Genomic DNA, 27904 nt, shown 5'->3' with positions numbered 1-27904 from the left:
TCCTATTCTGGTTGTTTCATATAAATACAATCATATACTATATGACCTTGGTGTCAGGCCTCTCTCTCTTAGATATAATGTTTTCAATATTCATCCATGACATAACATGTATAACAATACTTCATTGCTTTTTATAGCCGAATAATATTCCATTGCATGTATATACTACATTTTATTTATCCATTCATTCATTGATTTGGGTTGTTTCCACTTTTTGGCTATTGTGACTAGAACTGATTTAGGATATTTGTATACAAGTTTTTGTCTAAACACCTGTCTGCAGTTGTTTTGAGTATATCTAGGAATGGAAATACTGGGTCATATGGTAATTCTGTGATTAGCTTATTGAGGAACTGCCAGACTGTTCCATAGTATCTACACCATTTTGCATTCCCATCAGTAGTGAATAAGGGTTCCTCCGACCCTCCTTTTTTCACAGTGACTGCTTTAATTTATATTTGCACCAGCAGTTCACAAGGGTTTCAATTTTACTGCATCCTTGCCAACACTTATTTTCTACTTTTTAATATATATACTAGCCATCCTGTTGAGTGTGAGTTGGTATCTCATTGTGGTTTTGATTTGCATTTCCCTAATGATTATTCATGTTGCACATGTTTTTATGTGCTTATTTAACCATTTGTATATCTTCTTTCGAAAAATGTCTTTTCAAGTCTTTGGCCATTTTAAATCTGGCTGTTTGGTTTTTTTGTTTTTCAGTTATAGGGATTTTCCATATATTCTGGATATTGATTCCTTATTAGATACATGATCTGCAAATATTCTCTTGTATTTTGTAGGTTGCCTCTTTGGCAGTCACTCTGCTGTGTCTTCTGATACACAGAAGGTTTACATTTTGATGTCGTCCAATTTATCTATTTTTTTGTTTCTTGTGCTTTTGGTGTCATCTAAGAAATATTTGCCAAATCCAGTGTTACGAAAGTTTTCTTCGAAGAGTTTTGTAATTTTAGCTTTTACATTTAGGTCTTTGATCCATTTTGAGTTAATTTTTGTGTATGGTGTAAGATAAGGGTACATCTTTATTCTTTTGCATGTGGATATCCTGTTTTCTTAACACCATTTGTTGAAAAGACTTTGATTTTCCCCGTTGAATGTTCTTGGCACTCTTGCCAAAAATCATTTAGCCATGTATGTTAGGGTTTTTATCTGGGCCCTCTATTCTATTACATTAGTCTATATGTCTCTCTTTATGCCAATACTATACTGTTTTGATTTACTATCTTTATAATGAGTTTTGAAAGCAGGTGATGTGAAACCTGCAACTTAGTTCTTTTTTCCAAATTATTTCAGCTGTTCGGGGTCCCTTGAGATTTCATGAATTTTAGTAAATATTCTTTTTAATACTATCGTATGTGAAGTTGCTCTCTTAATTTCATTTTTGGATTCATTGCTAATGTATAGGTACATGTATAATAATTTTTACATAGTGATCTTGTATCTTGCAGCATTGCTGAATTTATTAACTGTTTTCTTGTGATTTTTTAAGGATCTTTAGGATTTCATGTTGAGGAAGTTTCCTTCTTTTTCTATTTTGATGAGTGTTTCTATCATGAAAGCATTTTGGTGTTTGCCAAATACTTCAGCATCTATTGAGATTACTATTTTTTTCTTTTCTTTTTTTTTTGAGATGGAGTTTCACTCTTGTTACCCAGACTGGAGTGCAGTGGTACGATCACAGCTCTCTGCAAACTCTGCCTCCTGGGTTCAACTGATTCTCCTGCTTCAGCCTCCTGAGTAGCTGGGATTACAGGCGCCCACCACCATACCTGGCTATTTTTTGGATTTTTAATAGAGACGAGGTTTCACTATGTTGGCCAGGCTGGTCTTGAACTCCTGACCTGAGGTGATCCACCCTGCTCAGCCTCCAAAAGTGCTGGGATTACAGGCGTGAGCCACTGTACCAAACCTATTTTTTTTATTTTATTCTATTAATATGGTGTATATGTATTGATAATCATATTTTGAACCAACTGTACATTTCTGAGATAAATCCCACTTGGTCACATATAAAATTCTATTCATACGCTGCTGGATTCAGTTTCTTCGAATGTGAAGAGGACTTTTGTATCTATATTCACAAGGAATACTGATTTATAGTTTTTATGTGATGTTTTTACTGCCTTTAGTAGCAGGATACTACTGGCATTGTAGAAAGAGAAAGTTTTCCCTCCACTTGCTTTTTGATAAGAAGTTTGAGAAGGATTAATGTTAATGCTTGATGTTAATTCTTTAAATGTTTGGTAGAAATTACCAGTGAAGCCATCTGGTCATGTATTTTTCTTTGGGGAAATTTTTTTTTCATTACTCATTCAATGTCTTCTTATAAGTCTATTTAGATTTTGTTTCTTCTTGGGTCAGTTTCTGTAATTTGTGTTTTTTCTGCTTGCTTTGGGTTTAGTTTGCTGTTCTTTTCTCATTTCTTATGATTTAAAATTAGGTTATTCATTTGGGATTATTCTTTAACATAGGCATTTGCAGGTATAAATGTCTCTGTGAGCCCTGCTTTTGTAGATAAGCTCTGCCTTCATTTCATGCCATAAGTTTTGATATGTTTTTTCTTATTTTTCATTTTTTTTTTTTTTAATTATACTTTAAGTTCTGGGGTCCATGTGCAAAACATGCAGGTTTGTTACATAGGTATACACGTGCCATGATGGTTTGCTGCGTCCATCACCCTGTCATCTACATTAGATATTTCTCCTAATGCTATCCCCCAACCCCCTGCTATCCCTCCCCTAGCCCCCCACCTCCCAACAAGCCCCAGTGTGTGATGTTCCCCTCCTGGTGTCCATGTGTTCTCATTGTTCAACACCCACTTAAGAGTGAGAACATGCGGTGTGTGGTTTTCTGTTCTTGTGTCAGTTTGCTGAGAATTGATGGTTTCCATCTTTATCCATGTCCCTGCAGAGGACATGAACTCATCCTTTTTTCTGGCTGCATGGTATTCCATGGTATATATGTGCCACATTTTCTTTATCCAGTCTGTCATTGATGGGAATTTGGGTTGGTTCCAAGTCTTTGCTATTGTGAACAGCACTGCAATAAACATACGTGTCCATGTGCCTTTATAATAGAATGATTTATATTCCTTTGGGTATATGCCCAGTAATCAGATTGCTGGGTCAAATGGTATTTCTAGTTCTAGATCCTTGAGGAATTGCCACACTGTGTTCCACAATGGTTGAACAGTCTCGCTCTGTCACCCAGGCTGGAGTGCAGTGGCACGATCTTGGCTCACTGCAGCCTCTACCTCCCAGGTTCAAGTGATTCTACTGCCTAAACCTCCTGAGTAGCTGGAATTACAGGCACACACCACCACACCCAGCTAATTTTTCTATTTTAGTAGAGACGGGGTTTCAACATGTTGGGCAGGCTGGATCAACTCTTGATCTCAGGTGATCCGCCCACTTCAGCCTCCCAAAGTCCCCTTTATAATTAAGAGAAAGTTTTGCTGGAGATAGATTTCTTGTCTTACACTTTTTATCTTTCATCATTTCAAATATGTCATTCCACTATTGGCCACCATGGTTTTCTGGTGAGAAATTAGCAATTAATCTTACCGAGGATCCCTTCTGTGCTTGCCCTTACACTTAAACTGCTTTCAAGATTCTCTGTTTTGGCTTTGACATTTTGATTATAATGTGTCTCAGTGTTGTTCTTTGAGTTTATCCTATTAAGAGTTCATTGAGCTACTTAGATGTTTAGATTCATGTTTTCCCCTTAATTTGGAGGAGCTTTCAACCATTATTTCTCCAAATATTCCTTCTGCCCCTTTCTTTCTTTTTTGGGATTCTTAATATGCATATGTTGTTAAGTTTGATGGTGTCCTACAAGTCTCTTAAGCTCTGTTCATTTTTCTTCATTCTGTTTTCTTTTTCTTTTTTTAGAGATAGGGTCTCTCACTGTCTCCCAGACTGGAGTACAGATCTTTCTTCCTGAGCTTCCTCAGTAGCTCGATTGCAAGGCATACACCACCACACTCAGCTCATTCTGTTTTCTTTCTGTCCCTCAGAGTACATAATTTCATTTCACCTGTCTTCAAGTTCACTGATCTTTCATCTGTGTGATCAAATCTGGTATTGAACTGCTCTAGTGAATTTTTCATTTCAGCACTTGCTGTTTTCAGCTTCATGTTTTCTATTTGATTCCTTTTTGTCTTCATCGATATTCTCTTTGCTGAGACACTGTTCTCCTCATTTCCTTTAGTTCTTTATCCATGGTTTTCTTTAGCCCTTTGAGCACATTTAAAACAATTGATTTAAAGCTTTTGCCTAGTAAATCTGTCTGTTCTTTCTAAGGCACAACTTCTGTTTATTTCTCTCCTGTAACCCATGAATGTGCCATACTTTTCTTGTTTCTTTTCATGCCTTATAATGTTTTGTTAAAATTTTGACATTTTGAAAATTATGATGTGATAACTGGATATCACATTTTCCTCCCCCTCTCCAGAGTTTGTAGTTACTGCTTGTTGTAAGTTAAAGTTGTTGGTTTGTTTAGTGACTTTTCTAAATTATGTTTGTAATGACTATTTTCTTTGTTAGTGTCTGATATTTCTGTTCCTTTAGCTCGATAGCTAGCTACTTGTTTGACAGAAATTTTCTTAAATGCCTGAGGTCAAAAAAGAAAGAAAAAAGAAAATTCCCCAAGTCTTTGCAGATTGTCTATGTTTGGACACTCCTTCAGTGCTTAGTCAGGCCGTTTACAACTAACTCTGCCTTAGCCTTGCTTCCTACTTATACTGAGCCTAAAAATCAACTAGTGGTGAAAGCTTTTGGTCTTCTCAGGTCTTTTCTGAACATGCATCTTGCTCTTTGCATGCACTTACTAGTTTCCCTGGTGTACATGGGAAATTTTCCAAGCCCTTGTGCCCCAGAGAATCTCAGTTTTTCTTTCCTGCTTTCAGTATGTCTATTATTTCCCTCAAGTGTTAATTTTTGCTGCAGGCAGTAGTGCCTTGTTCATTTGGTTTTCAATATTTTCAAGGAACATTCTTCCTCTATAAAGCCACTTTTTCATTCTAAGGGAGTTATGTTAGGTGAAACTAAGGCAGATCCCTTGTGTCACTCTATAGTGATAGACGTGTCAAGACAAACACAATTCCTTGGGGACAAGGTGCTGCTTCGTGCTCTGTTTGGGAGCAGGTACCTACATCAGGACCAAGGGCTGTCGTCTTTAAGACCACCATGCTGGGGAAGGGGATAGCAAAAGGCTAAGGTAAATGGTACAAAGTTCGTCTACCTTGTGCTGATGGCCTTTCTCCTGGTTTAGCAAACACTTGGTTACTATAAACCTTTAACTATCTTCCAAAGTTCTGATAAGGTTTCCTTATTTTTTTTGTTGTTGTTGTTTCTAGAGAAAGCACTAGCTCCACCATTTCTGTTTGTCATTTCCAGGTAGAGTTGTGTGTCCCTCCCTACAAAATCTATATCTCTGCCACATCTAGACCACAATACACAACTCTCATCAGATTCTTCCATCCTTGTCCTGTTGGACTTTGTGGAGAAATAGCCTTCTGGAAGGTGCAGACTTCCCTGATTTTTATAGCCCTTTTAATGGCTTCATACTGTCACCAGTGAACACTTTGCCTCAAACACAATCAAGTCTCTAACTGTCTTACTGTGTCCAGTTATATATCTTCCAGGTAATTTAGTGCTTATGTCTCATATCTACCTGCAAGCACCAGTCTCTCCTTAGATTTGGGGGCAGTGTTGCCCTCTGATCTCAACTTTCTTCTGGCTTTAAGAAAAGTTAAAAACTTGTAGTTTCTCCCTTTTTTTAAACTGTTATTGTTATAAGGGTGGGAGCAATACTTTATCCAATTCTTTAGATCCCCAAGTGGAAACAAGGGGTGTGTGTGTGTGTGTGTGTGTGTGTGTGTATCTATACAGTAGATGTTTACCTCTAGTATTTTTATTGGTAATGCTTTCCGGATGTTCTATTATTGTAGCTTTAGATTTTCTATTTGATTTAAGTGAAGTTAAGGAGATAATTGTTTCTTAATTTTCATAAGGTTGGATTTGTGGTCACTATTAAGTCATAATTTTAACATACTGTGACTAGAGACTGTAATGTGTTATTGTGTAATATGTAATGTTTTGTTTTAAGGCTATGTAGAGGTTTTCTTTATGGCTTAATATATGAATAAGTATTCCTTGGGTGTTTGAAAGGAGGTAGAATTTCCAAATAGAGTATAACATTTCAGTTACTGTCAGATGCCACATAACATTTCAGTTAATTAATACATAGATGACAGTGGTCCCATGAGATTATAGTACTGTATTTTTACTGCAGTTTTTCTGTTTAGATACACAAATATCTACCATTGTGTTACAGTTGCCTACAGTATTTAGTACAGTGATATGCTGTACAGGTTTGTAGCCTAAGAATAAAGTATGCCACATAGCCTAGGTATGTAGTAGGCTGTACAATCTAGGTTTGAGTGAGTATGCTCTATCATGTTTGTATAACAGTGAAACTGCCTAATGACAGATTTCTCAGAATATGACTGTACATCTATAAAATCATCCTTATTAATATTCTCTGCCAATCATTTCTAGTTTTTATCAGAAAACTAGTAAAACAATTTTCTATACCATGGGAAGATAGGGCTTTTTTTGTTTGTTTTTTTTTGATAGAGTCTCGCTCTGTCGCCCAGGCTGGAGTGTAGTGGTGCCATCTCGGCTCACTGCAGCCTCTGCCTCCTGGGTTCAAGTGATTCTCCTGCCTTAGCCTCCTGAGTAGCTGGGACTACAGGTGCCCACCACCACGCCTGGCTAGTTTTTGTATTTTTAGTAGAGGCAAGGTTTTGCCATGTTGGCCAGGATGGTCTCGATCTCCTGACCTTGTGATCTGCCCACCTCGGCCTCCCAAAGTGCTGGGATTACAGGCGTGAGCCTCAGCGGCTGGCTTTTTTTTCTTTTTAATGAGCTGATACTTGCCTTGAACATCTAGAGTATCTGTAATTTCCATGGGTAGAGAGTTTTTTATATACTTTACAATGCTTTCAACCAGAATACATTCATTTCTTCATCCATCCAAACATAATTATAAAATGGAAAAAAGCACAGAGTGACATACTTTATTAAGCTTTTCTCAGATTTGTATATATAAGTGAGAAAATATATGGAAAATTTTTATAACAATATTTAAAAACTTGATTTAAATATGTGGTAAAACTTTATTGTCAAAACACAGCATCTACAGTTGTTCCAAATACCCATGGAATATTTATAAAATTAATTGTACATTAGACGAAATGTTGATGAATTCTCAAACCAGAAGTTTTATAAGCCCATATTCTGTAACTGCATTACACTAAAATTGAACTTAACAACTATAACTTTTTTTTAATTGTACTTTAAACTTTAAGTTCTGGGGTACATGTGCACATGCAGGTTTATTACATAGATATACTAATGCCATGACGGTTGGCTGCATCCATCACCCCATTATCTACATTAGATATTTCTCCTAATGCTATCCTTCCCCTAGCCCCCGACCCCCCGACAGCCCCTGGTGCATTACCCTCCCTGTGTCCATGTGTTCTCGTTGTTCAACTCCCACTTATGAGTGAGAACATGCAGTGTTTGGTTTTCTGTTCTTGTTTCAGTTTGCTGAGAATGATAGTTCTCAGCTTCATCCAGCTCCCTGCAAAGGATATGAACTCATCCTTTTTTATAGCTGCATAGTATTCAATGGTGTATATATGCCACATTTTCTTTATTCAGTCTAACATTGATGGGCATTTGGGTTGTTTCCAAGTCTTTGCTACTGTGAACAGTGCTGCAATAAACATACATGTGCATGTGTCTTTATAATAGAACAATCTATAATCCTTTGGGTATATACCCAGAAATTGGATTGCTGGGTCAAATAGTATTTCTAGTTCTAGATTCTTGAAAAATCGCCATGCTCTCTTCCACAATGGTTGAACTAATTTACACTCCCACCAAAAGTTTTAAAACATTCCTATTTCTACCCATCCTCTCCAGCATCTGTTGTCTCCTGACTTTTTAATGATTGCCATTCTAACTGGCATGAGATGGTATCTCAATGTGGTTTTGATTTGCGTTTCTCTAATGACCAGTAATGAGCTTTTTCTCATATGTTTGTTGGCTGCATAAATGTCTCCTTTAGAGAAGTGTCTGTTCATGTCCTTTGCCCACTTTTTGATGGGGTTGTTTTTTTCCTGTAAATTTGTTTTAAGTTCTTTGTAGTTTCTGAATATTAGCCCTTTGTAAGATGGGTAAACTGTAAAAATTTTCTCCCATTCTGTAGATTACCTATTCACTCTGATGATAGTTTCTTTTGCTGTGCAGAAGCTCTTTAGTTTAATCAGATCCCATTTGTCTTTTTTGGCTTTTGTTGCCATTGTTTTGGTGTTATAGTCATGAAGTCTTTGCCCATGCCTATGTCCAGAATGGTATTGCCTAGGTTTTCTTCTAGAGTTTTTATGGTTTTAGGTCTTACATTTAAATTTTTAATCCATCTTGAGTTAATTTTTGTATAAGGTATAAGGAAGGGATCCAGTTTCAGCTTTTTGCATATGGCTAGCCAGTTTTCCCAACACCATTTATTAAATAGGGAATCCTTTCCCCATTGCTTATTTTTGTCAGGTTTGTCAAAGATCAGATGGTTTTGGTGTGTGGCGTTATTTCTGAAGCCTCTGTTCTGTTTGGTACCAGCACCATGCTGTTTTGGTTACTGTGGCCTTGGAATATAGTTTGAAGTCAGGTACCATGATGCCTTCAGCTTTGTTCTTTTTCCTTAGGATTGTCTTGGCTATGCAGGCTCTCTTTTGGTTCCATATGAAATTGAAGGTGTTTTTTTTTTTCCAATTTTGTGAAGAAAGTTAATGGTAGCTTAATGGGTATAGCATTGAATCTATAGATTACTTTGGGCAGTATGGCCATTTTCACCATATTGATTCTTCCTATCCATGAGCATGGACAGTTTTTCCATTTGTTTGTGTCCTCTCTTATTTTGTTGAGCAGTGGTTTGTAGTTCTCCTTGAAGAGGTCCTTCACATCCCTTGTAAGTTGTATTCCTAGGTGTTTAATTCTCTTCATAGCAATTATGAATGGGAGTTCACTCATGATTTGGCTGTTTGGTATTTGGTATAGGAATGCTTGTGATTTTTGAACGTTGATTTTGTATCTGAGACTTTGCTGAAGTTGCTTATCAGCTTAAGGAGATTTGGGGCTGAGACGATGGGATTTTCTAAATATGCAATCGTGTCATCTGCAAATAGAGACAATTAGACTTCCTCTTTACCTATTTGAATACCTTTATTTCTTTCTCTTGCCTGATTGCCCTGGCCAGAACTTCCATATGTTGAATAGGAGTGGTGAGGGAGGGGATCCTCGTCTTGTGCCGGTTTTCAAAGGGAATGCTTCCAGTTTTTGGCCATTCAGTATGATACTGGCTGTGGGTTCGTCATAAATAGCTCTTATTATTTTGAGATATGTTCCATCGATACCTGGTTTATTGAGAGTTTTTAGCATAAAGCATTGTTGAATTTTGTCAAAAGTCTTCTCTGCATCTGTTGAGATAATCATGTGATTTTTGTCATTGGTTCTGTTTATGTGATGGATTACATTTATTGATTTGCGTATGTTACCAGCCTTTTATCACAGGGATGAAGCCGACTTGATCGTGATGGATAAGCTTCTTGATGTGCTATTAGATTCGGTTTGCCAGTATTTTATTGAAGATTTTTGCATCTATGTTCATCAGGGATATTAGCCTGGAATTTTCTTTTTTAGTTGTGTCTCTGCCAGGTTTTGGTATCAGGATGATATTGGCCTCATAAAATGAGTTAGGGAGGATTCCCTCTTATTCTGTTGTTTGGAATAGTTTCAGAAGGTATGGTACCAGCTCCTCTTTGTACCTCTGGTAGAATTCAGCTGTGAAACTGTCTGGTCTTGGACTTTTTTTGGTTGGTAGGCTATAAATTGCTCCTTCAATTTCAAACCTTGTTATTTATCTATTCAGGGATTCGACTTCTTTTGGTTTAGTCTTGGGAGGGTGTAAGTGTCCAGGTATTTATCCTTCTCATCTAGATTTTCTGTTTTATTTGCATAGAGGTGTTTATAGCAGTCTCTGATGGTAGTTTGTATTTCTGTGGGATTGGTGGTGATATCACCTTTATCATTTTTTATTGCATCTATTTGATTCTTCTCTCTTTTCTTCTTTATTACTCTGGCTAGCAGTCTATCTATTTTGTTGATCTTTTCAAAAAACCAGCTCCTGGATTCGTTGATTTTTTTTTTATTTTTTTTTTTATTTTTGGAAGGGTTTGTTGTGTCTCTATCTCCTTATCTCCTTCAGTTCTGCTCTGGTCTTAGTTGTTTCTTGTCTTTTGCTGGCTTTTGAATTTGTTTGTTCTTGCTTCTCTAGTTCTTTTAATTCTGATGTTATGGTGTCCATTTTAGATCTTTCCTGCTTTCTCTTTTGGGCATTTAGTGCTATAAATATCCCTCTACACACTGCTTTAAATATGTCCCAGAGATTCTGGTACGTCATGTCTTCATTCTCATTGGTTTCAAAGAACATCTTTATTTCTGCCTTCATTTCATTTTTTATCCAGTAGTCATTCAGGAGCAGGTTGTTCGATTTCCATGTAGTTGTGTGGTTTTGAGTGAGTTTCTTAATCCTGAGTTCTAATTTGATTGCACTGTGTGGTCTGAGAGACTGTTATGATTTTCATTCTTGTGCATTTGCTGAGGAGTGTTTTACTTGCAATTATATGGTCAATTTTAGAATAGGTGTGATGTGGTGCTGAGAAGAATGTATATTCTGTTGATTTGGGGTGAAGAGTTCTGTAGATATCTATTAGGTCCTCTTGGTCGGGAGCTGAGTTCCAGTCCTGGATATCCTTGTTAATTTTTTGTTTCATTGATCTGTCTAATACTGACAGTGGGGTGTTAAAGTCTCCCACTATTATTGTGTGGGAGTCTAAGTCTCTTTGTAGGTTTCTAAGAACTTGCTTTATGAATCTGGGTGCTCCTGTGTTAGGTGCATATATATTTAGGATAGTTAGCTCTTCTTGTTGCATTGATCCCTTTACCATTATGTAATGTCTTTCTTTGTCTCTTTTGATCTTTAATGGTTTAAAATCTGTTTTATCAAAAACTAGGATTGCAACCCCCTGCTTTTTTTTTTTCCTTTCTATTTGCTTGGTAAATATTCCTCCATCCCTTTGTTTTGAACCTGTGTATGTCTTTGCATGTGAATTGGGTCTCCTGATACAGCACACCAATGAGTCTTGACTCTTTATCAGATTTGCCTGTCTGTGTCTTTTAATTGGGGCATTTAGCCCATTTACATTTAAGGTTAATATTTTTATATGTGAATTTGGTCCTGCCATTATGATGCTAGCTGGTTATTTTGCCCATTAGTTGATGCAGTTTCTTCCTAGCATTGATGGTCTTTACAATTTGGTATGTTTTTGCAGTGGCTGGTACTGGTTGTTCCTTTCCATGTTTAGTGCTTCCTTCAGGAGCTCTTGTTAGGCAGGCCTCATGGTGACAAAATCTCTCAGCATTTGCTTGTCCATAAAGGGTTTAATTTCTCCTTTGCTTATGAAGCTTAGTTTGGCTGGATATGAAATTCTGGATTGAAAGTTCTTTAAGGATGTTGAATATTGGCACCCACTCTCTTCTGGCTTGTGGGGTTTCTGCTGAGAGATCTGCTGTTAGTCTGACGGGCTTCCCTTTGTGGGTAACCCAGCCTTTCTCTCTTGCTGTCCTTAGCACTTTTTCCTTCATTTCAACCTTGGTGAATCTGATGATTATGTGTCTTGGGTTGCTCTTGTTGAAGAGTATCTTTGTAGTGTTCTCTTTGTTTCCTGAATATGAATGTTGGCCTAGCAGGCCTGCTAGGTTGGGGAAGTTCTCCTGGATAATATCCTAAAGAGTGTTTTCCAACTTGGTTTCATTCTCCCCTTCACTTTCAGGTACAGCGATCAAACGTAGATTTGGTCTTTTCACATAATCCCCTATTTCTTGGAGGCTTTGTTCATTCCTTTTCATTGTTTTTTCTCTAATCTTGTCTTCTCACTTTATTTCATTTAGTTGATCTTCAGTCTCTGATATCCTTTCTTTCTTTTGATCTATTTGGCTCTTTAAACTGTGCATGCTTCACGAAGTTCTCCTGCTGTGTTTTTCAACTCCATCAGGTTGTTTATATTCTTCTCTAAACTGGTTATTCTAGATATCGTTTCTCCTACCTTTTTCAAGGTTCTTAGCTTCCTGGCATTGGGTTAGAACATGCTCCTTTAGCTCAGAGCAGTTTGTTATTACCCACCCTCTGAAGCCTGCCTCTGTCCTTTCATCAAACTCATTCTCCATCCAGTTTTGTTCCATTGCTGGTGAGGAGCTGTGATCCCTTAAAGGAAAATGGATGTTTTGTCAGCCTTTTTGTGCTGGTTTCTTCCCATCCTTGTGGATTTATCTTCCTTTCATCTTTGAGGTCGGTGACCTTTGGATGGAATTTCTGAGTGGACGTCCTTTTTATTGATGTTGAAACTATTTCTTTCTGTTTGTTTTCCTGCTAACAGCACCCTCTGCTGCAGTTCTGCTGGAGGTCCACTCCAGACCCTGCTTGCCTGGGAATCACCAGTGGAGACTGCAGAACAGCAAAGGTTGCTGCCTGTTCCTTCCTTTGGTAGCTTCGTCCCAGAGGGGTACCCGCCAGATGCCAGCAGCGCTCCTGTATGAGGTGTCTGTCAGCCCCTACCGAGAGGTGTGTCCCAGGCAGGATACACGGGGGTCAGGGAGCCACTTGAAGGTGCAGTCTGTTCTTATCAGAGCTCAAACACTGTGTTGGGAAATCTGCTGCTCTCTTCAGAGCTGCCAGGCAGGAGTGTTTAGGTCTGCTGAAGCTGTACCCACTACCACCCCTTTTCCCAGGTGTTCTGTCCCAGGAAGGTCAGGACTTTATTAGTAAGTCCCTGATGGGCTGCTGCCTTTTTTCAGAGATGCACTACCCAGCAAGGACATCTAGCGAGGCAGTGCCTGCAGCTGCTGAGCTGTGTTAGGCTCTGCTCAGTTCAGATTTCCCGGCAGCTTTCCTTACACTATGGGGTTGAAACTGTCTGCTCAAGACTTAGCAATGGTGGAGCCCCTCCCCCCACCAAATGAACGACCCAGGTTAAGCTCAGACTTAACTGCTGTGCTGGCTGCAAGAATTTCAAGCCAGTGGATCTTAGCTTGCTGGTTCCGTGGGGGTGGGACCTGCCAAGCCAGACCACTTGGCTCCCTGGCTTCAGCCCTTTTTCCTGGAGAGTGAACAGTTCTGTCTCACTGGCGTTCCAGGTGCCACTAGGATATGAAAAAAAAAACTGCTGCGGCAAGCTTGGTTTCTGCCCAAACGACTGCACGGTTTTATGCTAGAAACCCAGGGCCCTGGTGGTTGTGCAGGTACTGGAGGGAATCTCCTTGTCTGCGGGTTGTGAAGACCCTGGGAAAAGCACAGTATCTGGGTGGGAGTGCAGGAAACAGTCCCTAATGGCTTCCTTTGGCCACGAGAGGGAGTTCCCTGGCCCCTTGCACTTCCTGGGTAAGGTGACGCCCCACCCTGCTTCAGCTCGCCCTCCTTGGGCTGCACCCACTGTCCAACCAGTCCCAATGAGAAGAACCAGGTTCCTCGGTTGGAAATGTGGAAATTGCCCGCCTTCTGCATGGATCTTGCTGGGAGCTATGCACTGGAGCTGTTTCTGTTCAGCCATCTTGCCTGGGGACCTCAAGAACTATAATTTTTAATTTTGCTAGTGCTTTAAATTATATTTCTATTAGGTTTCAGATTTGCCATTTACATTTCTTCTTTTGAGAATTACCTTTGTGTATTATCTTTTGCCTATTTTTCTTTGAAGGTTTTTTCCCTATTCATTTTTGTAAACATTTGGAGACCACTGTAGTTGTTGTTTTTTAAATTGTGTTTTATTCCCTTTTTTTCTTTTTTAGAGATGTGGTCTTGCTATGTTGCCCAGGCAGATCTCAAACTCCTGGCCTCAACCAATCTTCCCATCTCAGCCTCCTGAGTAGCTGGGACCATAGGCATGTGCCACTGGGCCTTTCTTCCTATTGATTTTTAACCATTAATTACATTGTGTTAATATTGGAATAGTATTGTTAAATACTTCTTTATTTCTGTGTTGATGCTAAGAAAGATCTTCCAACCTCAAGATTTGTTTTTAAAAAATTCTCCTGCTTTATTTTTAATACTTTTGGAGGGATATGGAAGCTTCTAACTTAAGCTTTTAATCTATGTGGAATTTTTTTATAGGCCTAAATTTATTTCCAAATTATAGCTAGTTGCCAATAAAGATTTTTTTAAAAAGTAACGTCAATAAATTAATTTATTAGAAAAATCTAATGTTCTTTTGTTAAGATAGACTAATCAGTTATAATTGGTAAATAATTGCCATGGTTCTTTTGAAATTTCCATTCAAAACAACTGAAATCATATATGGACACCTTATAAAAATGGAAAGACCGGAAGAGGAAATTAATTCTGACTGAAATATGAAGGAGTTTTATTTATTAAATTTGAAACTGGATCAGATCATTTAAGTGAAAATATCTAACAGACTAGATGGATCTGACCCCATGAGGATATCATTAGTGAGATGAAGGTGTTGGAGTCATCCATGTAAAGGTGATGGTAATTCTAATAGTTAATAAAGCTAAGAGGAAACATGTTTGGGAGAACACAAAGAAAAAATATATTTGGGAGAATGCAGTGAAGAAATAAATATATAGGGCTACTTCCAGACCATCATTTTTGAAACCTGATAGAAAAGTCTTTGGGAAACATGCTGTCTAGCTCTACCATCCTCTACAAAATTTTATGACCATTAGTCAACCTTCTGGTTTTCCCATGAGTTAATTGAATGTTTCAGCTCTTGATTCATTTTCTTCCTGTCCAACCCAAAGCCCTGCCATTATCTAGAAAACTATTATCCCATTAGAGTTTTTTGACCTTAGTGTAATGATAATTGGCCATAATAATTTCCACTGCATTTTAGCCATATATTCTTAAAACTATTATTTGAATTTTGGATTCACTGAAAATTATCTGTTCTCTGCAATCTTTACTTATTTACATACCAAAATAAATTTTTCAAAAACCTGTTATGCAGGCACAGTACACTCTTAGTTTTCTGAGGAAGATTTTCTATAGTTTTTTGTTCAACCACACTGGCAGAAATAGATAACTAGTTCCAATTTCCAAAAGATAAAAAATAGATAGTTACCACCTGAGTTCCTGCTTCTGCAACCTTTTGTCACTAGAAATTAAATAATTAATGTTATTTTTTGGACAGACACTTTGTAACTGTGTCACTCCTTGGGTGGTGAGTAAATTTTATTGAAAATATACTTGTGGTTGATCAACACAGTTCTAGAAACTTTTCACTAGAAAAGACAGTCTTTTTGTGCCATAGACTATATTTCTCAATTTGACTCTCACCAACTTACCAATATGTATCTCTGGTCCTAAACCCGAGTGGTTGTAAATGAATTAGCATAAACTCATACCTTTAAAGGAAAAGCATCTCCCAGCAGGCACCTGGCTAGTTGAAGGGCAGCAGTACCAGTCTTCCTACCTGAAGAATAGCAGTGTAGGGTTTTATCAGAAAACATGGCCCTTCTCCTATGTTGGATATGTTTTTCTAAGCTCAATTTCCACTTAACAAGTAATTTTTTAATTAAAAAGCTTTTATTTCGGGCCGGGCGCGGTGGCTCAAGCCTGTAATCCCAGCACTTTGGGAGGCCAAGGCGGGTGGATCATGAGGTCGAGATCGAGACCATCCTGGTCAACATGGTGAAACCCCGTCTCTACTAAATATACAAAAAATTAGCTGGGCATAGTGGTGCTTGCCTGTAATCCCAGCTACTCAGGAGGCTGAGGCAGGAGAATTGCTTGAACCCAGGAGGCGGAGGTTGCGGTGAGCCGAGATTGCGCCATTGCACTCCAGCCTGGGTAACAAGAGCGAAAACTCCGTCTCAAAAAAAAAAAAAAAAAAAAAGCTTTTATTTCTAGGTCTACTCATGTCTTTAATCAATAAATGTAGGAATGAGTCTCGTTGTTAATTAAACTAAAAAGTACTACAAAAGCCTGAAACATCTCTGAGATGGTGCATTTACTTTCTATTCTTAGTCTTGCATAAGACAGCAATAGGAGAGTTTGCTCTCATAATGGAAATTAAAACAGAAGCAGCCGACCAGCATATATTTCCTTCCAAGACTGTGTACAACAGAAAACCTAACCCATGGTGGCTGACAATGTCATTTAATTAATTAGAGGAGAGACACGGGACTCTCCCATGGACTAAGGAAAGTGAACCGTTGTGGTTTACTGACAGCATATATAAATTAATTCAGAAAAAAAAAAAGTTCTATCCCACGATGGGTCCTCAGCACAGATTGTGGGACATGAGTGCAGGCATGTCCATTGTGATTATTGTTGTGAATCTGTGGATGGATTCAACATTACATGGCCTGGTTCTGACAGTTTGTGCTTGACCCCAGCTTTAGAGTAGTTCTCCATCACACCTACAGTATCCAGTGCCCACCTTTTTGTTAGGATTGTTTGTTGTTTATTACATGAAAACAACACTGTTGATCACCTTCCACGGTTAGTCTTTTCCTGATTTCGGTAGCATAGGAGATGCAGAACCATAGAGTATGATATAAGCTTTTTTCTCTAAACAAGACTTCATAGTCCACATTTTTTTTCAGTTTGCACACAATAAACAAGTGCATTTTATGGCTTTCTTGACATATTTCCCATGCCATAAACTTCACCTGTTTAAAGTGTACAGTTTAATGGGTCTTGATATAGTCATAGAATTGTGCAACCATCACCATAATTAACTTTAGAACATTTTAAACACCCTCCAAAAAAATTCTGTAAACATTAACAGTCAATCTTCATTTACCCAACCTTCCACCTCTGCCACAGCCTGCAGGCAACCACTAATTACTTTTCTATGCTGGACCTTTCATATAAATGGAATCACACAGTCTTTTGTGATTGTCTTCATTCACTTAACATAGTATGTTCAAGGTTCATCCACATCATAGTATATGCTCATTCCTTTTAATGGCCAAAGAACATTCCATTGTATGAATATACCACATTGTTTGTATCTATTCATCAGTTCATAGACATTTGTGTTGTTTCTATTTTTTAACTTATGAACAAAACTGCTATGAACAGTCATGTAAATGTTTTTTTTTTGAAGGCATGTGTTTTCATTTCTCTTGGGTATATACCTAGAAGTGGAATTAATCATATGACAACTCTATGTTTAACTATTTGAGGAACCGCCAGACTTTTCCACAATGACAGCACCATTTTACATTCCAAAGAGCTGTATGTGAGGGTTTCTCCACATCGTAATAACACTTGTTTTTGTCTCTCTCTTTGATTGTCATCTTCCTGCAGGGCTGGATAATTACATTGTGTTGAGAGAGAATTTATTCTTAGACTGATTTCTGTTTTTAAATGTTTTTCTTTTCATACCTTTTCATAGGTAAGAATTACTCAATGAAAAATAATTTGAAATGAAAACAGAAACATTCCAAGGCTTCTCATATAATCCAGTGTAATTTGTTTTTTTCCCACTCTGTGCTATACACCATGACTGCTTGTGTCCTTTGGAAGCGCAAAATGTTCACAGAACCTCAGGCTTGGAAGGGACCATAGGAGTCCTGTGGTCCTACCCACTCCAATCAACACTTCTGCTGTATCTGCAGCAAATGGCAGGCCACCCTCTAGTAGCTCTACCTCTCACGTGCTGCTTATGTGTCAGTCAGTTCCATTTGCCTAAGGCTCCAGTTGTCAAAGGCTTTGACTTAGATCCAATATCTCCTTGCGTTGGAATACCTGGCTCTGCTCTCAGAGCTGCTCTCTGAAGGCACAGAAAACAGGCCTACCTCTCTGCCTCTGGGGCCCCCACCTCCTTTCCTGATGTGTTTTTTCTCGGTCTTCACTCCATGAACTGTTCCACATGGGCCATGGTTTCAACTCTCCTTTCTGAGTTTTGCAGCTCCCTGGGTGTAAGTTTGTTGGTATCTTATTTTTAAACATGTCCCTCTCAACTAAATTTGTTGTGCTTTGGGTGGTGAGAGCGTGTTGACTGACACAGCTTGTCACCTTCCTTTCAGTGACTGGACCATGTCTGTGGCCTAACATATTTTATTCCTGTTGAACTCCTTAAATCTTTACTGCCACACCCGTCCCCACAAGTTTTTGTTTTGTTTATTCATTTCTTGAACTGGTAATAGAGTACAACCACTTGGTACAAAATATTTGATCAAGAGTGTCCTGCCTAATCCTGTTCCCCAGCACCCAGCACTCCTTCCCAGAGTCATACAATAAAATTTCATCAATTTTAAGTGTTTAGAGTTGTACAGTCATCACCACAATGCGGTTTTAGAACGTTTCTGTCACTACCAAAAGGTCCCTGTACCTCTTTACAGTCAATCCTGGTTCCCAGCCCCAGTCAACCCCTCTTCTGCCTTCTGCCTCTTCTGGAGATTTTATACACACAGCATCAGATGTGGTCTCTTGCATCTGCCTTTTTTTGTTAACATAATGATTTCAAGGTCCATCCATGTTGTATGTATCAGTGATTCCTTTTTGTTGCTGAATAGTATTCTGTTTTGTGGATATACCGTATTTAGCTTATCTTTCAGTTGATGGACATTTGGATTGTTTGATTTTTTTGGATAATGTGAATGCTGCTATTAACATTTGTGCAAAAGTTTTGTGTGGGCATACATTTCATTTCTTTGGGGTTTTTACTCAGGAGTGAAATTGCTAGGTCATATGATAGGTTTATGTTTAACTTTTTAAGAAATTGCCAAAGTGTTTTCCAAAGTGGCTGCATCATTTTACATTCTTGCTTGCAATGTGTGAGGGTTTCAGTTTCTCCTCTTCCTTGTCAGCACTTGCTATTGACCACCTTTTTGTTTATAGCCATTCTAGTGGGTATGAAATGGTATCTTATTGTGAGTTTAATTTGAATTTTCCTAATGACTGATGATGTTGAACATCTTTTCATGTGTTTATTGGCCACTCTTGTATCTTCTTTGATGAAGTGTCTTTTTAAATCTTTCGCTTATTGGAGAGAGATCCAAGATGGCTGATCACTAGCAGCTCGGGGCTCGTAGCTCCCAGTGAAAGCGCAGAGAACGAGAGGACGCTACACTTTCAGACGAATATTTGTTGCTCACGGACCAAGAGATTCCCAGCGGAGGAGCCCCACGGGTCGCCAGGGCGACTCTTGTGGCTGGTGCGGTCGTTTTGCTGACGCCTTAGCACGGCAGTTCTTGGTGCAGAGTCCGGAGATTCCCAGGCAGAAAAGCACCATCAATCTTAACACCGCTGTTTTGGCCGGCGCAGTGGATTGCTCAGATTTCGGTGCTGGGAATCAACAAGTTGGACGTCCGCTCAGAGACCTAGTTAGAAAGTCGGTAATTACAAAGACAACAGAGGGATAAATATATAATGAAGGGAAGAAACCAGCCTAAAAAGGCAGAGAATACTCAAAATCACAATGCCTCTCCCTCTACAGGGGATCGCAATTCCTCATCAGTAATGGAACAAGACTTAATGGAGAACAAGTGTGTTCCAATAACAGAAGCAGGTTTCAAAAGGTGGGTGATAAGAAACTTCTGTGAATTAAAAGAACTTGTTCTAACCCAAGGCAAAGAAACTAAGAACCTTGAAAAAAGGTTTGACGAACTGTTAACGAGAATGGACAATTTAGAGAGGAGTATAAGTGAATTGATGGAGCAGAAAAACACAACACGAGAACTTCACGAAATATGCACAAGTTTAAACAGTCGAATTGATCAAGCAGAAGAAAGGATATCAGAAGTCGAGGACCAGCTCAGTGAAATGAAACGAGAAGACAAGATTGGAGAAAAAAGGATAAAAAGGAATGAGCAAAGTCTCCAGGAAATATGGGACTATGTGAAAAGACCTAATTTACGTTTGATAGGTGTACCTGAATATGATGAAAAGAATGAATCCAAGTTGGAAAATACTTTTCAGCATATCATTCAGGAAAACTTTCCTAACCTAACAAGGCAGGGTAATATTCAACACCAGGTAATACAGAGAACACCACAGAGATATTCTTCAAGAAGACCAACCCCAAGGCACATAATCGCCAGATTTATTAGGGTTGAAATGAAGGAGAAAATACTAAGGGCAGCCAGAGAGAAAGGTCAGGTTACCCATAAAGGGAAACCTATCAGACTTAACAGCAGATCTCTCAGCAGAAACCCTACAAGCCAGAAAAGAGTGGGGACCAATATTTAACATCCTTAAAGAAAAGAACTTTCAACCCAGAATTTCATATCCAGCCAAACTAAGCTTTATAAGTGAAGGAAAAATTAAATCTTTTGCGAACAAACAAGTACTTAGAGACTTCACCACCGCCAGGCCTGCTTTACAAGAGCTTCTGAAAGAAGCACTATACATATAAAGGAACAACCAATATCAGCCTTTCCAAAAATACATCAAAAAGCAAAGAGCATTAACACAATGAAAAATTTACACCAACTAATGGGCAAAACAGCCAGCTAGCATCAAATGCCAGTATTAAACTTATATATATTCTAATTGGATAAAAAGCCAAAACCCATTGGTATGCTGCATCCAGACCCATCTCAATGCAACGATACACAAACACTCAAAGAGAAGGAGGAAGATTTACCAACCAAACAGAGTAAAAATAAACAAATAAACAAAAAGGAGGTGCAATTCTCGCCTCTGATAAAGTAGACTTTAAAGCAACAAAGATCAAAAGAGGCAAAGAAGGACATTACATAATGGCAAAAGGATCGATGTAACAAGAAGAGCTAACGATTCTATAGATCAATGAGACAGAAAATTAACAAGGACATCCAGGACTTGAACTCAGACCCGGAACAAGTAAACTTAATAAACATTTATAGAACTCTCTACTTCAAATACACAAAACATACATTACCACCTCACACCTATTCCAAAAGTGACTACATAATTGGAAGTAAATCACTCCTCAGTAATCACATAGCATTTCATAGGTTTAAATGAAATATTGGTTGGCTGCTTGTTTGTTATTTTCTTGCCTTATTCCTTCCTGTCTACATCATTAAGTATAATTATTAGTATAAAAGAGGTTTTCAATACCCATCACTAAACTGCATTCTAGCCTGGGCGAGAAAGCAATATTCCCATTCTCTCTCTCTCTTTCTCTTCCTTTTTCTTCCTCTTCTTCATTCTTTTTTTTTTCTTTCTTTCTTCCAAAAAAAGAGAAAAAAAGAGAAAAAAAATTGTAAATGCCTTCAAGAGCATAGATAATAGTAATTAGTAACTGAAGAGCTTTGCCTGTTTATCTTTGCTTTATATATATATATATATATATATATGCTTAGTATATACACTTATTATAAAAATAAATAAATAAATAAATCTTTCACTTATTTTTAAATTAGGTTATCTTCCTACTGAGTTGAAAGAGTTCTCTATATACTCTGGTTAAAAGTCCTTTATCAGATGTATTTTTTTTAAAAATAATTTCTCCCATGCTATGGCTTGACCTTTTAATTTAAAACAGTGACTTTTGAAGTGCAAATAGTTTTAATACAGTAATGATGAAGTCCAGTTTAAACTATTTTTCTTGTATGGATTGTGGATTGTACTTGGGGTGTTATATTCAAGAACTGTTTGCCTAACCAAAGTCACAAAGATTTTCTCCTATGTTTTCCATTAAAAGTTTATTATTTTACTTATGTTTAGGTCTACCATCCATTTTTTGTACATTTTTGTGTACGGTGTGTTGTCTAACCTTATCTCTTTGAACAGGGATATTTAATTGTCCCAGCATCATTTGTTCAAAAGAGTATTATTTTCTCCAGTTAGTTGGTTTGGCCCCTTTGTTGAACACTAATTGATCACAAATGTAAGGTTTCATTTGGAATTTTCATTCTGTTCCATTGATTGATTTGTCTATATCTACTATCTTTTTTTTTTCTTTTTTTTTTGAGATGGAGTCTGGCTCTGTCACCCAGGCTGGAATGCAGTGGCACGATCTCAGCTCACTGCAACCTCCACCTCTTGCATTGAAGTGATTCTTCTGCCTCAGCCTCCTAAGTAGCTGGGACTACAGGCGCACTAATTTTTGTATTTTTAGTAGAGACAGGGTTTCACCATATTGGCCAGGCTGGTCTCAAATTCCTGACCTCGTGATTCACTTGCCTCGGCCTCCCAAAGTGCTGGGATTACAAGCCTGAGCTACCACGCCCAGCCAGTTTGTATCCTTATATCAATACCACAGTGCCTTGATTTGATTTGTGGTATAACTTTATAAGATTTGAAATCAGGAAATGTAAGTCCTCCACCTTTCTTTTTTTTTTTCAGTAACTTTTAGTCTTTGTGGTCCTTGACATTCCCATATAAAGTTGAGATCACTTTGTAGATTTCATCAAAAATCCTTGCTGGAATTTTGATAGAGATTGTGTAGAATCTACGGATTAATTTGGGGATAACTGCCATCCTAACAATTTTGAGGCTTCCAATCCATGTATGGTGGATGTCTCACCATTTACATAGACCTCTGATCTCTCCCAGCAATGTTTTCTAGTTTTTAATGTGCAAACCTTGCAGTTCTCTTGTTAACTTTATTCCTAAATATTTTATTCTTTTTGATGCTATTGTGAGTGAGATTGTTAATTTTATTTTCAGGTTGTCACTTGCTAGAATATAGGAATACAATTGATTTTTTTATCTTATTAATCTTGCAGTCTGCAACCTGGCTGAACTTGTTTATTAGTTCTAATTCTTTGTGGATTTCTTAGTATTTTTTACAGAGAAGATCTTGTCATTTGTAAATAAAACCAGTTTCACTTCTTCCTTTCAATCTGGATTCTTTTCTTTCAGAGACATCTTATAAATAAAAAAGCAAACACCTACATATACTTTTTACTTTTTTTAGTACCTAACATGCTTTCTTCCTCTCTTTTATAGCTGCAGAGAAGGTATAATGTATTTCATATCAGTTACTTCTTTTTCATGAGTTCCTTTTAAGGAAAAAATAAAGATTTTTTTAACAACATGGTAGTCTCTAGTTTTATACTTTACTATCTAAATCATATGTTCTTTCTGAAATGCAGATTGTGTTTCCTTTTCTAGATGGGCAAACTGACACAAAGAGGTTGTAGCTTGCCTAAGTAGAGACCTCTAATAAAGGGAAGACCTGAAACTGGTCTAGTTGTTTGGAATCTAGACAAAGAGCTTTTTTTTTTCCCTGCATCAGAGTTGCTGCCATTTCTCCTGCCTAATGAGCAGACTGTTAAAATTACCCCTACTAAACATGCTCTGATTTAGCCCATCATTCCTGTTATTATTTGGGATCCTGACAGAGGCCCTCCTTGATATGTATTGTATGGAAATTCTCCTGCTTTCCATAACTCCAAGACACTGATGTGTAAAATCTTAAGAAGGAGTAGCCAGCACCAAACCCAGTGATTGCGCACAGTAATTGCTTAGTAACTATTTGTTGTCAAATGCAAGATGTACCACTCAGTAAAGACATCTCTCTGTGCTAAAATTATATTTAGGTAAGGTTAGTTCAACCAATTACGGTTCTATCAATGTGTATTATCATCCAATCCATATAACTCCATCTTGCCCTCAAAGATGCCATGAAAAGTTTTGGCATTTTGTTCAAATCTAGATATAGAACGCTATGTGTTCTTTTGTTTCACCAGTAAAATAACCTTATCTACTAGAGAAAACAAGGCTAACCTGGCAGGGCATACTCTGCCTGCCTGACTGAGCCTGGCTTAAATCTGCTCACCTTTTTTTGCATCAGTTCCTTGCAAATTGTTCAATTTGTGATCCATCCTAAATTGTACATGTCATCAATATTCAGCCCACTAGTTTGCAATGCCTACCTTTCCGAAAATCAAAGTGTTTCCTTTCTTCAAATGTCTAACATAAATCTTCCTCTCCAAAATTCTGTTACAAGTTTGTTTATGACTCTGGAATATGGTTTATCTAGTTTGAGGGATCAGATATGCTCAGTTTCCTATCTTCACCCAGGCTTTAATTTACCTCCACCAGACCTGCCTAAGTAGAAAATTCCCTGGCATTTATTCAAAATATAGATGCCCAGACCCCCTCCCCGGCAGAGATTCCAATTCATTATTCTGGGTTAGTTTCTCTCTGTCCTTGGACTTATTAACAATGAACAAGTTTAAGAAATACTATTTTACACTATAGTATTTGTTCAGCTATATCTTGTTAATTTTTTTGTCATCCACCAACATTGCACCATCAGCTGCAATCCCTGAAATTGCCTTCATTGCTCTACTTGCTCTGAACATAATTGAAAGGCCTTTGGGACTCTCTAATACTTTTTGCAATTCACTGCTCATCAGGACATCTCATGAGCCTTGCAGGTCTTTGCTGTTTGTCTTATTATATGTGTCTGAGTCTGCCCTTAATTGGAGAGCACTCTCTTCAGCTCATCACTTTTTTAGCTATCTCCAGGCCTCTTTATCTCACATGAAAATTATGTGCAGGTGTCACTTCAGAATTTCATTCTGAAGATGCATCAGACTAATGTTTAGCTAGCATTCTCTTCAGAGTCTTTCCAAGCCCAGTGAAAATAGCCAGGCTTTTTTCGTCTTACCACCTTAGAACAGCTGAAGTCCTATACAACTACAACAGTCTCCTCACTATCACAGATACAAGGCAGCATGTTCACATTATCTCAAGCTTCCTCTAAATGCATCTCAACAGTTTGAATTGGATTAGAAAGAAGACGTGTTGGCTTATCCTGTGGGTAACTGTGACATTAACTGCAGGTAATAATAACAAGATCTCTTTTATTTTTCTAGGTAGCAAACCATGTAATTTCTTCGGACGCTATTTCCTCTTCTGTCAATAGTTTCCTGAGCTCAAACTCTACTCTTTGCAACAAGCAAAATGTACACGTGTTAAACAAGGGCATACAAGCAGGTAATGACTTGAAACTAAACTTTTCATTGAAATACATTGAAATAGCTCTTAAACATATAAGATACTCAGCCTCAATCATAATAAATGACATGAAGATAAAACTATATCCAACTGCCAATTTTCATCTTATCAGATTGGCAAAAATTCAAGTTTGATGGCAAGTTTGTGGGCAAGAGTGTAGGGAAATGGATTCCCTTGTATATTCCAGTAGGAGTAGAAGTTGGTTCACTGTGAGAGGTAATTTGACAGTTCCTATCAAAATTAGTTTCAGCATTTTTACTTTTGAAATGGACTCTATAGATACACTATGCATATGTGGAATTTAACCTATAGATGTACTTGCATATGTGCAAAATAGTGTACAAAAGTAACCACAGAAACATTATTTGTTATAGCAGGAGATTAAAATGAATTTAGTTGTCCCTCAATAGCTTAATGATTACATAAATTATTGCATATCTAGATACTGAAATTCTACATAGAATGAGGCAACTCTCTCTGTACTAATCTCTCTCTGTACTTGGAGAAAGATCTCCAAGGCATATAATTGATTTTAATAAAAGTGTATAGTACACTGCGTTGTAAATTTTTTTTTAATAAAAGGAAGAGATTGCTTAAATGTGCAAAATGAATTCTCTGGAACCATATGGGGCTGTGAACAGAATAAATGGAGACCAGAAGTGGAAAGGAGAATTTTTAGTTATTGCCTTTCTATACCTTTTGGTTTCATAAAATAAAAATAAATAAACTTTTATCTTGATTTGTTTCTTCCCCTCAAATCCTGTTTTTACTTCTGTTAACCTCTTCCTTACCTGGGTGACTATCAAAAGGACTCTAAGTATTTATTGTCTTTCTGACTTGGGATCAGAGCTGAAATCCTTTACCCTTTGAACCCATATTCATTCTTCTTTCCCTCTAATACCTAAAATTACTTACAAATAAAAACGCTTTCTTTTTTCTTCTTCCTCTTTTCCCTTCCAACTTTCCCCTGCCCTCCCTTCTTTTAATCTCTCTCTCTTCCCATCCCTTCATCCCACACAAAGGCATTGTATTTTTAAAGCATTAAAAAGGGTTTACTTACTTACTTGAATAAACCTTACTCACCTGAATAAATCAACTCAGTCTCAAGGCTTCTCCCAGACACCTGTGATCCTTCCCCTCAGGTAACTTGGAGATTGTGAATGGTGCCAAAAAACACACTCGAGATGTTGGGATGACTTTCCCAACTCCAAGTTCTAGCGCGGCTAAATTGGAAGAGGACAGTGATGTGACTTCTTGGTCAGAAGAAAAACATGAAAAGAAAATGCTCTTTACCACTTATCCTGTGGACAGAAAGTTAAAAAGGAACAAGAATTCCCATGAAGGTCAGTTTCTCATTTAAGATCTTGTAGTAGAGAAACTAGTGAATTTCAAGTCCCCTGTGATGCTGACTCTGTGTTTCCAAGTGACTCTATGTGGACCCCACCTACCCCCAGCCAACACCTTGTCAGGTTTTCAAAGTATCCAGCACTGCAGTTACACAGTCATCCCTGCAGTGAAGCCAGACTCAAGGGCACCCTGTGGCTGCCAACAGCTGAGACCCCTGAGAGTCTGTCCTTGATGAGAGTTGGGTGGGACTATAAAAAATGAAAAATATTTTTTCCTTCTAAAAACTGTTTCTTGCAGGAGTTTCCTGGTTTGTTCCTGTGGAAAACGTGGAGTCTGGATCAAAGAAGGAAAACATGCCCAAGATGTGTGGCCCTGGCGTCTCCTGGTTTGAACCATTAACAAAGACCAAGCCCTGGAGGGAGCCACTGTGGGAGCAGAACCGGCAGGGGCAGCACCTGGACGGTCGGGGCTCCCTGGCAGGCCCAGGCAGAGAGGATGGCAGAGATACACTGAAGCCATTTGTGAGAGCAACCCTGCAGGTGCAATGACGCTGACTTAACTTTAGCCCTACATGTAGGGAGAAGAAGGGCAAGGCACAGGGAACCTGCTTCTGTGACTTGGCCAGCTGAGGTGTAGACCTGAGACCCTCTTTTCCAGCACCTCTGCGGTTCACCTGGTTTCATGCATTAGAGCTGTGTTTCTCATCATTCATCAAAGGCTGCCTTACTTTTAAGTGTTCTAGGGGGCGCATCACCTGACTCAGGATCTGGGGTCAAGGCCACAGGAGGGAGGATTTACAGCTTTGCTCATCGGGTTTGTGGGTCCCTGTATGTGGAAGGTCCAGAGGCCTGAGGCTTGTGCGCTCATGGGTGTTCCTCCAATTCTGCAACTTCTGTTCCTGCTCCTTGCGGGATTTAAAGGAAACCAAGTCTCTTCTTATATGTCCCTTGGGGGATAAAAGAAATGTTATTTAATGATATATTTGTTCAAATAGATCTTTAAAATAGCACCATGGCAGAGCTGTATCGCATTGACATTTGGGAGAGTTGTAATTGCCATAGTCTTAATTCCTGGCCTATGCTGAAGGCCCGTCTTTGATCTCTACAGGTTCCCTGCTGGAGTCCTTCCCTGCAGAGAGGTGTCCAAGGATTGTCTAGACATTTTCTCAGCATTTGAATCAGGCTTCTTCAAACCTCTTGGGAAGGTGGTGTTTTTCTAGGCATTTGGAGATTGCCTCATTAATGTGAGGCTTGGCTTTTTTTTTTTTTTTTTTTTTTTTAGGAATCACTTCAGCTTCACAGACCTGACTTCATCTCCCGCTCTGGGGAGCGGATAAAGCGCCTGAAGTTAATAGTCCAGGAGAGGAAGCTGCAGAGCATGTTACAGAGTGAGCGGGATGCTCTGTTCAACATTGACAGGGAACAGCAGAGCCACCAGAATTGTATGCACCCGCTGCCCAAGAGAGGTACGACCTCACTGTTAACTTTTC

The 27904-nt window shown here is 38.4% G+C and overlaps 1 protein-coding gene across 12 annotated transcripts in view; it reads left to right on the top strand.

The window, feature by feature from the left end:
• The window catches only part of LOC135273162 (centrosome-associated protein ALMS1-like), a 169412-nt gene that overhangs the window by 90544 nt on the left and 50964 nt on the right, over positions 1 to 27904 (top strand). For 10 of the 12 annotated variants that reach the window (XR_010340991.1, XR_010340994.1, XR_010340993.1 and 7 more), the window contains exons 9-12: positions 24927 to 25047; positions 26211 to 26411; positions 26713 to 26954; positions 27697 to 27880. Coding sequence is in view for 7 of the 12 variants with exons in the window: in XM_064372073.1 (XP_064228143.1) it covers positions 24927 to 25047; positions 26211 to 26411; positions 26713 to 26954; positions 27697 to 27880 (748 nt within the window). In the remaining 5 variants the exon portion in view is untranslated. Of the gene's footprint in view, positions 1 to 12580; positions 12728 to 24926; positions 25048 to 26210; positions 26412 to 26712; positions 26955 to 27696; positions 27881 to 27904 lie in introns of those variants that run through there. The other 2 variants (XM_064372079.1, XM_064372078.1) reach the window with 2 other exon arrangements.

Source organism: Aotus nancymaae, unplaced genomic scaffold (assembly GCF_030222135.1).
Source record: "Aotus nancymaae isolate 86718 unplaced genomic scaffold, 86718_ANA_hifiasm-v0.15.2.pri h1tg000338l, whole genome shotgun sequence".
Classification (NCBI taxonomy): domain Eukaryota; kingdom Metazoa; phylum Chordata; class Mammalia; order Primates; family Aotidae; genus Aotus; species Aotus nancymaae.
The sequence above is the reverse complement of the archived record's forward strand: the minus strand, read 5'-3'. Positions and strand labels throughout refer to the sequence as shown.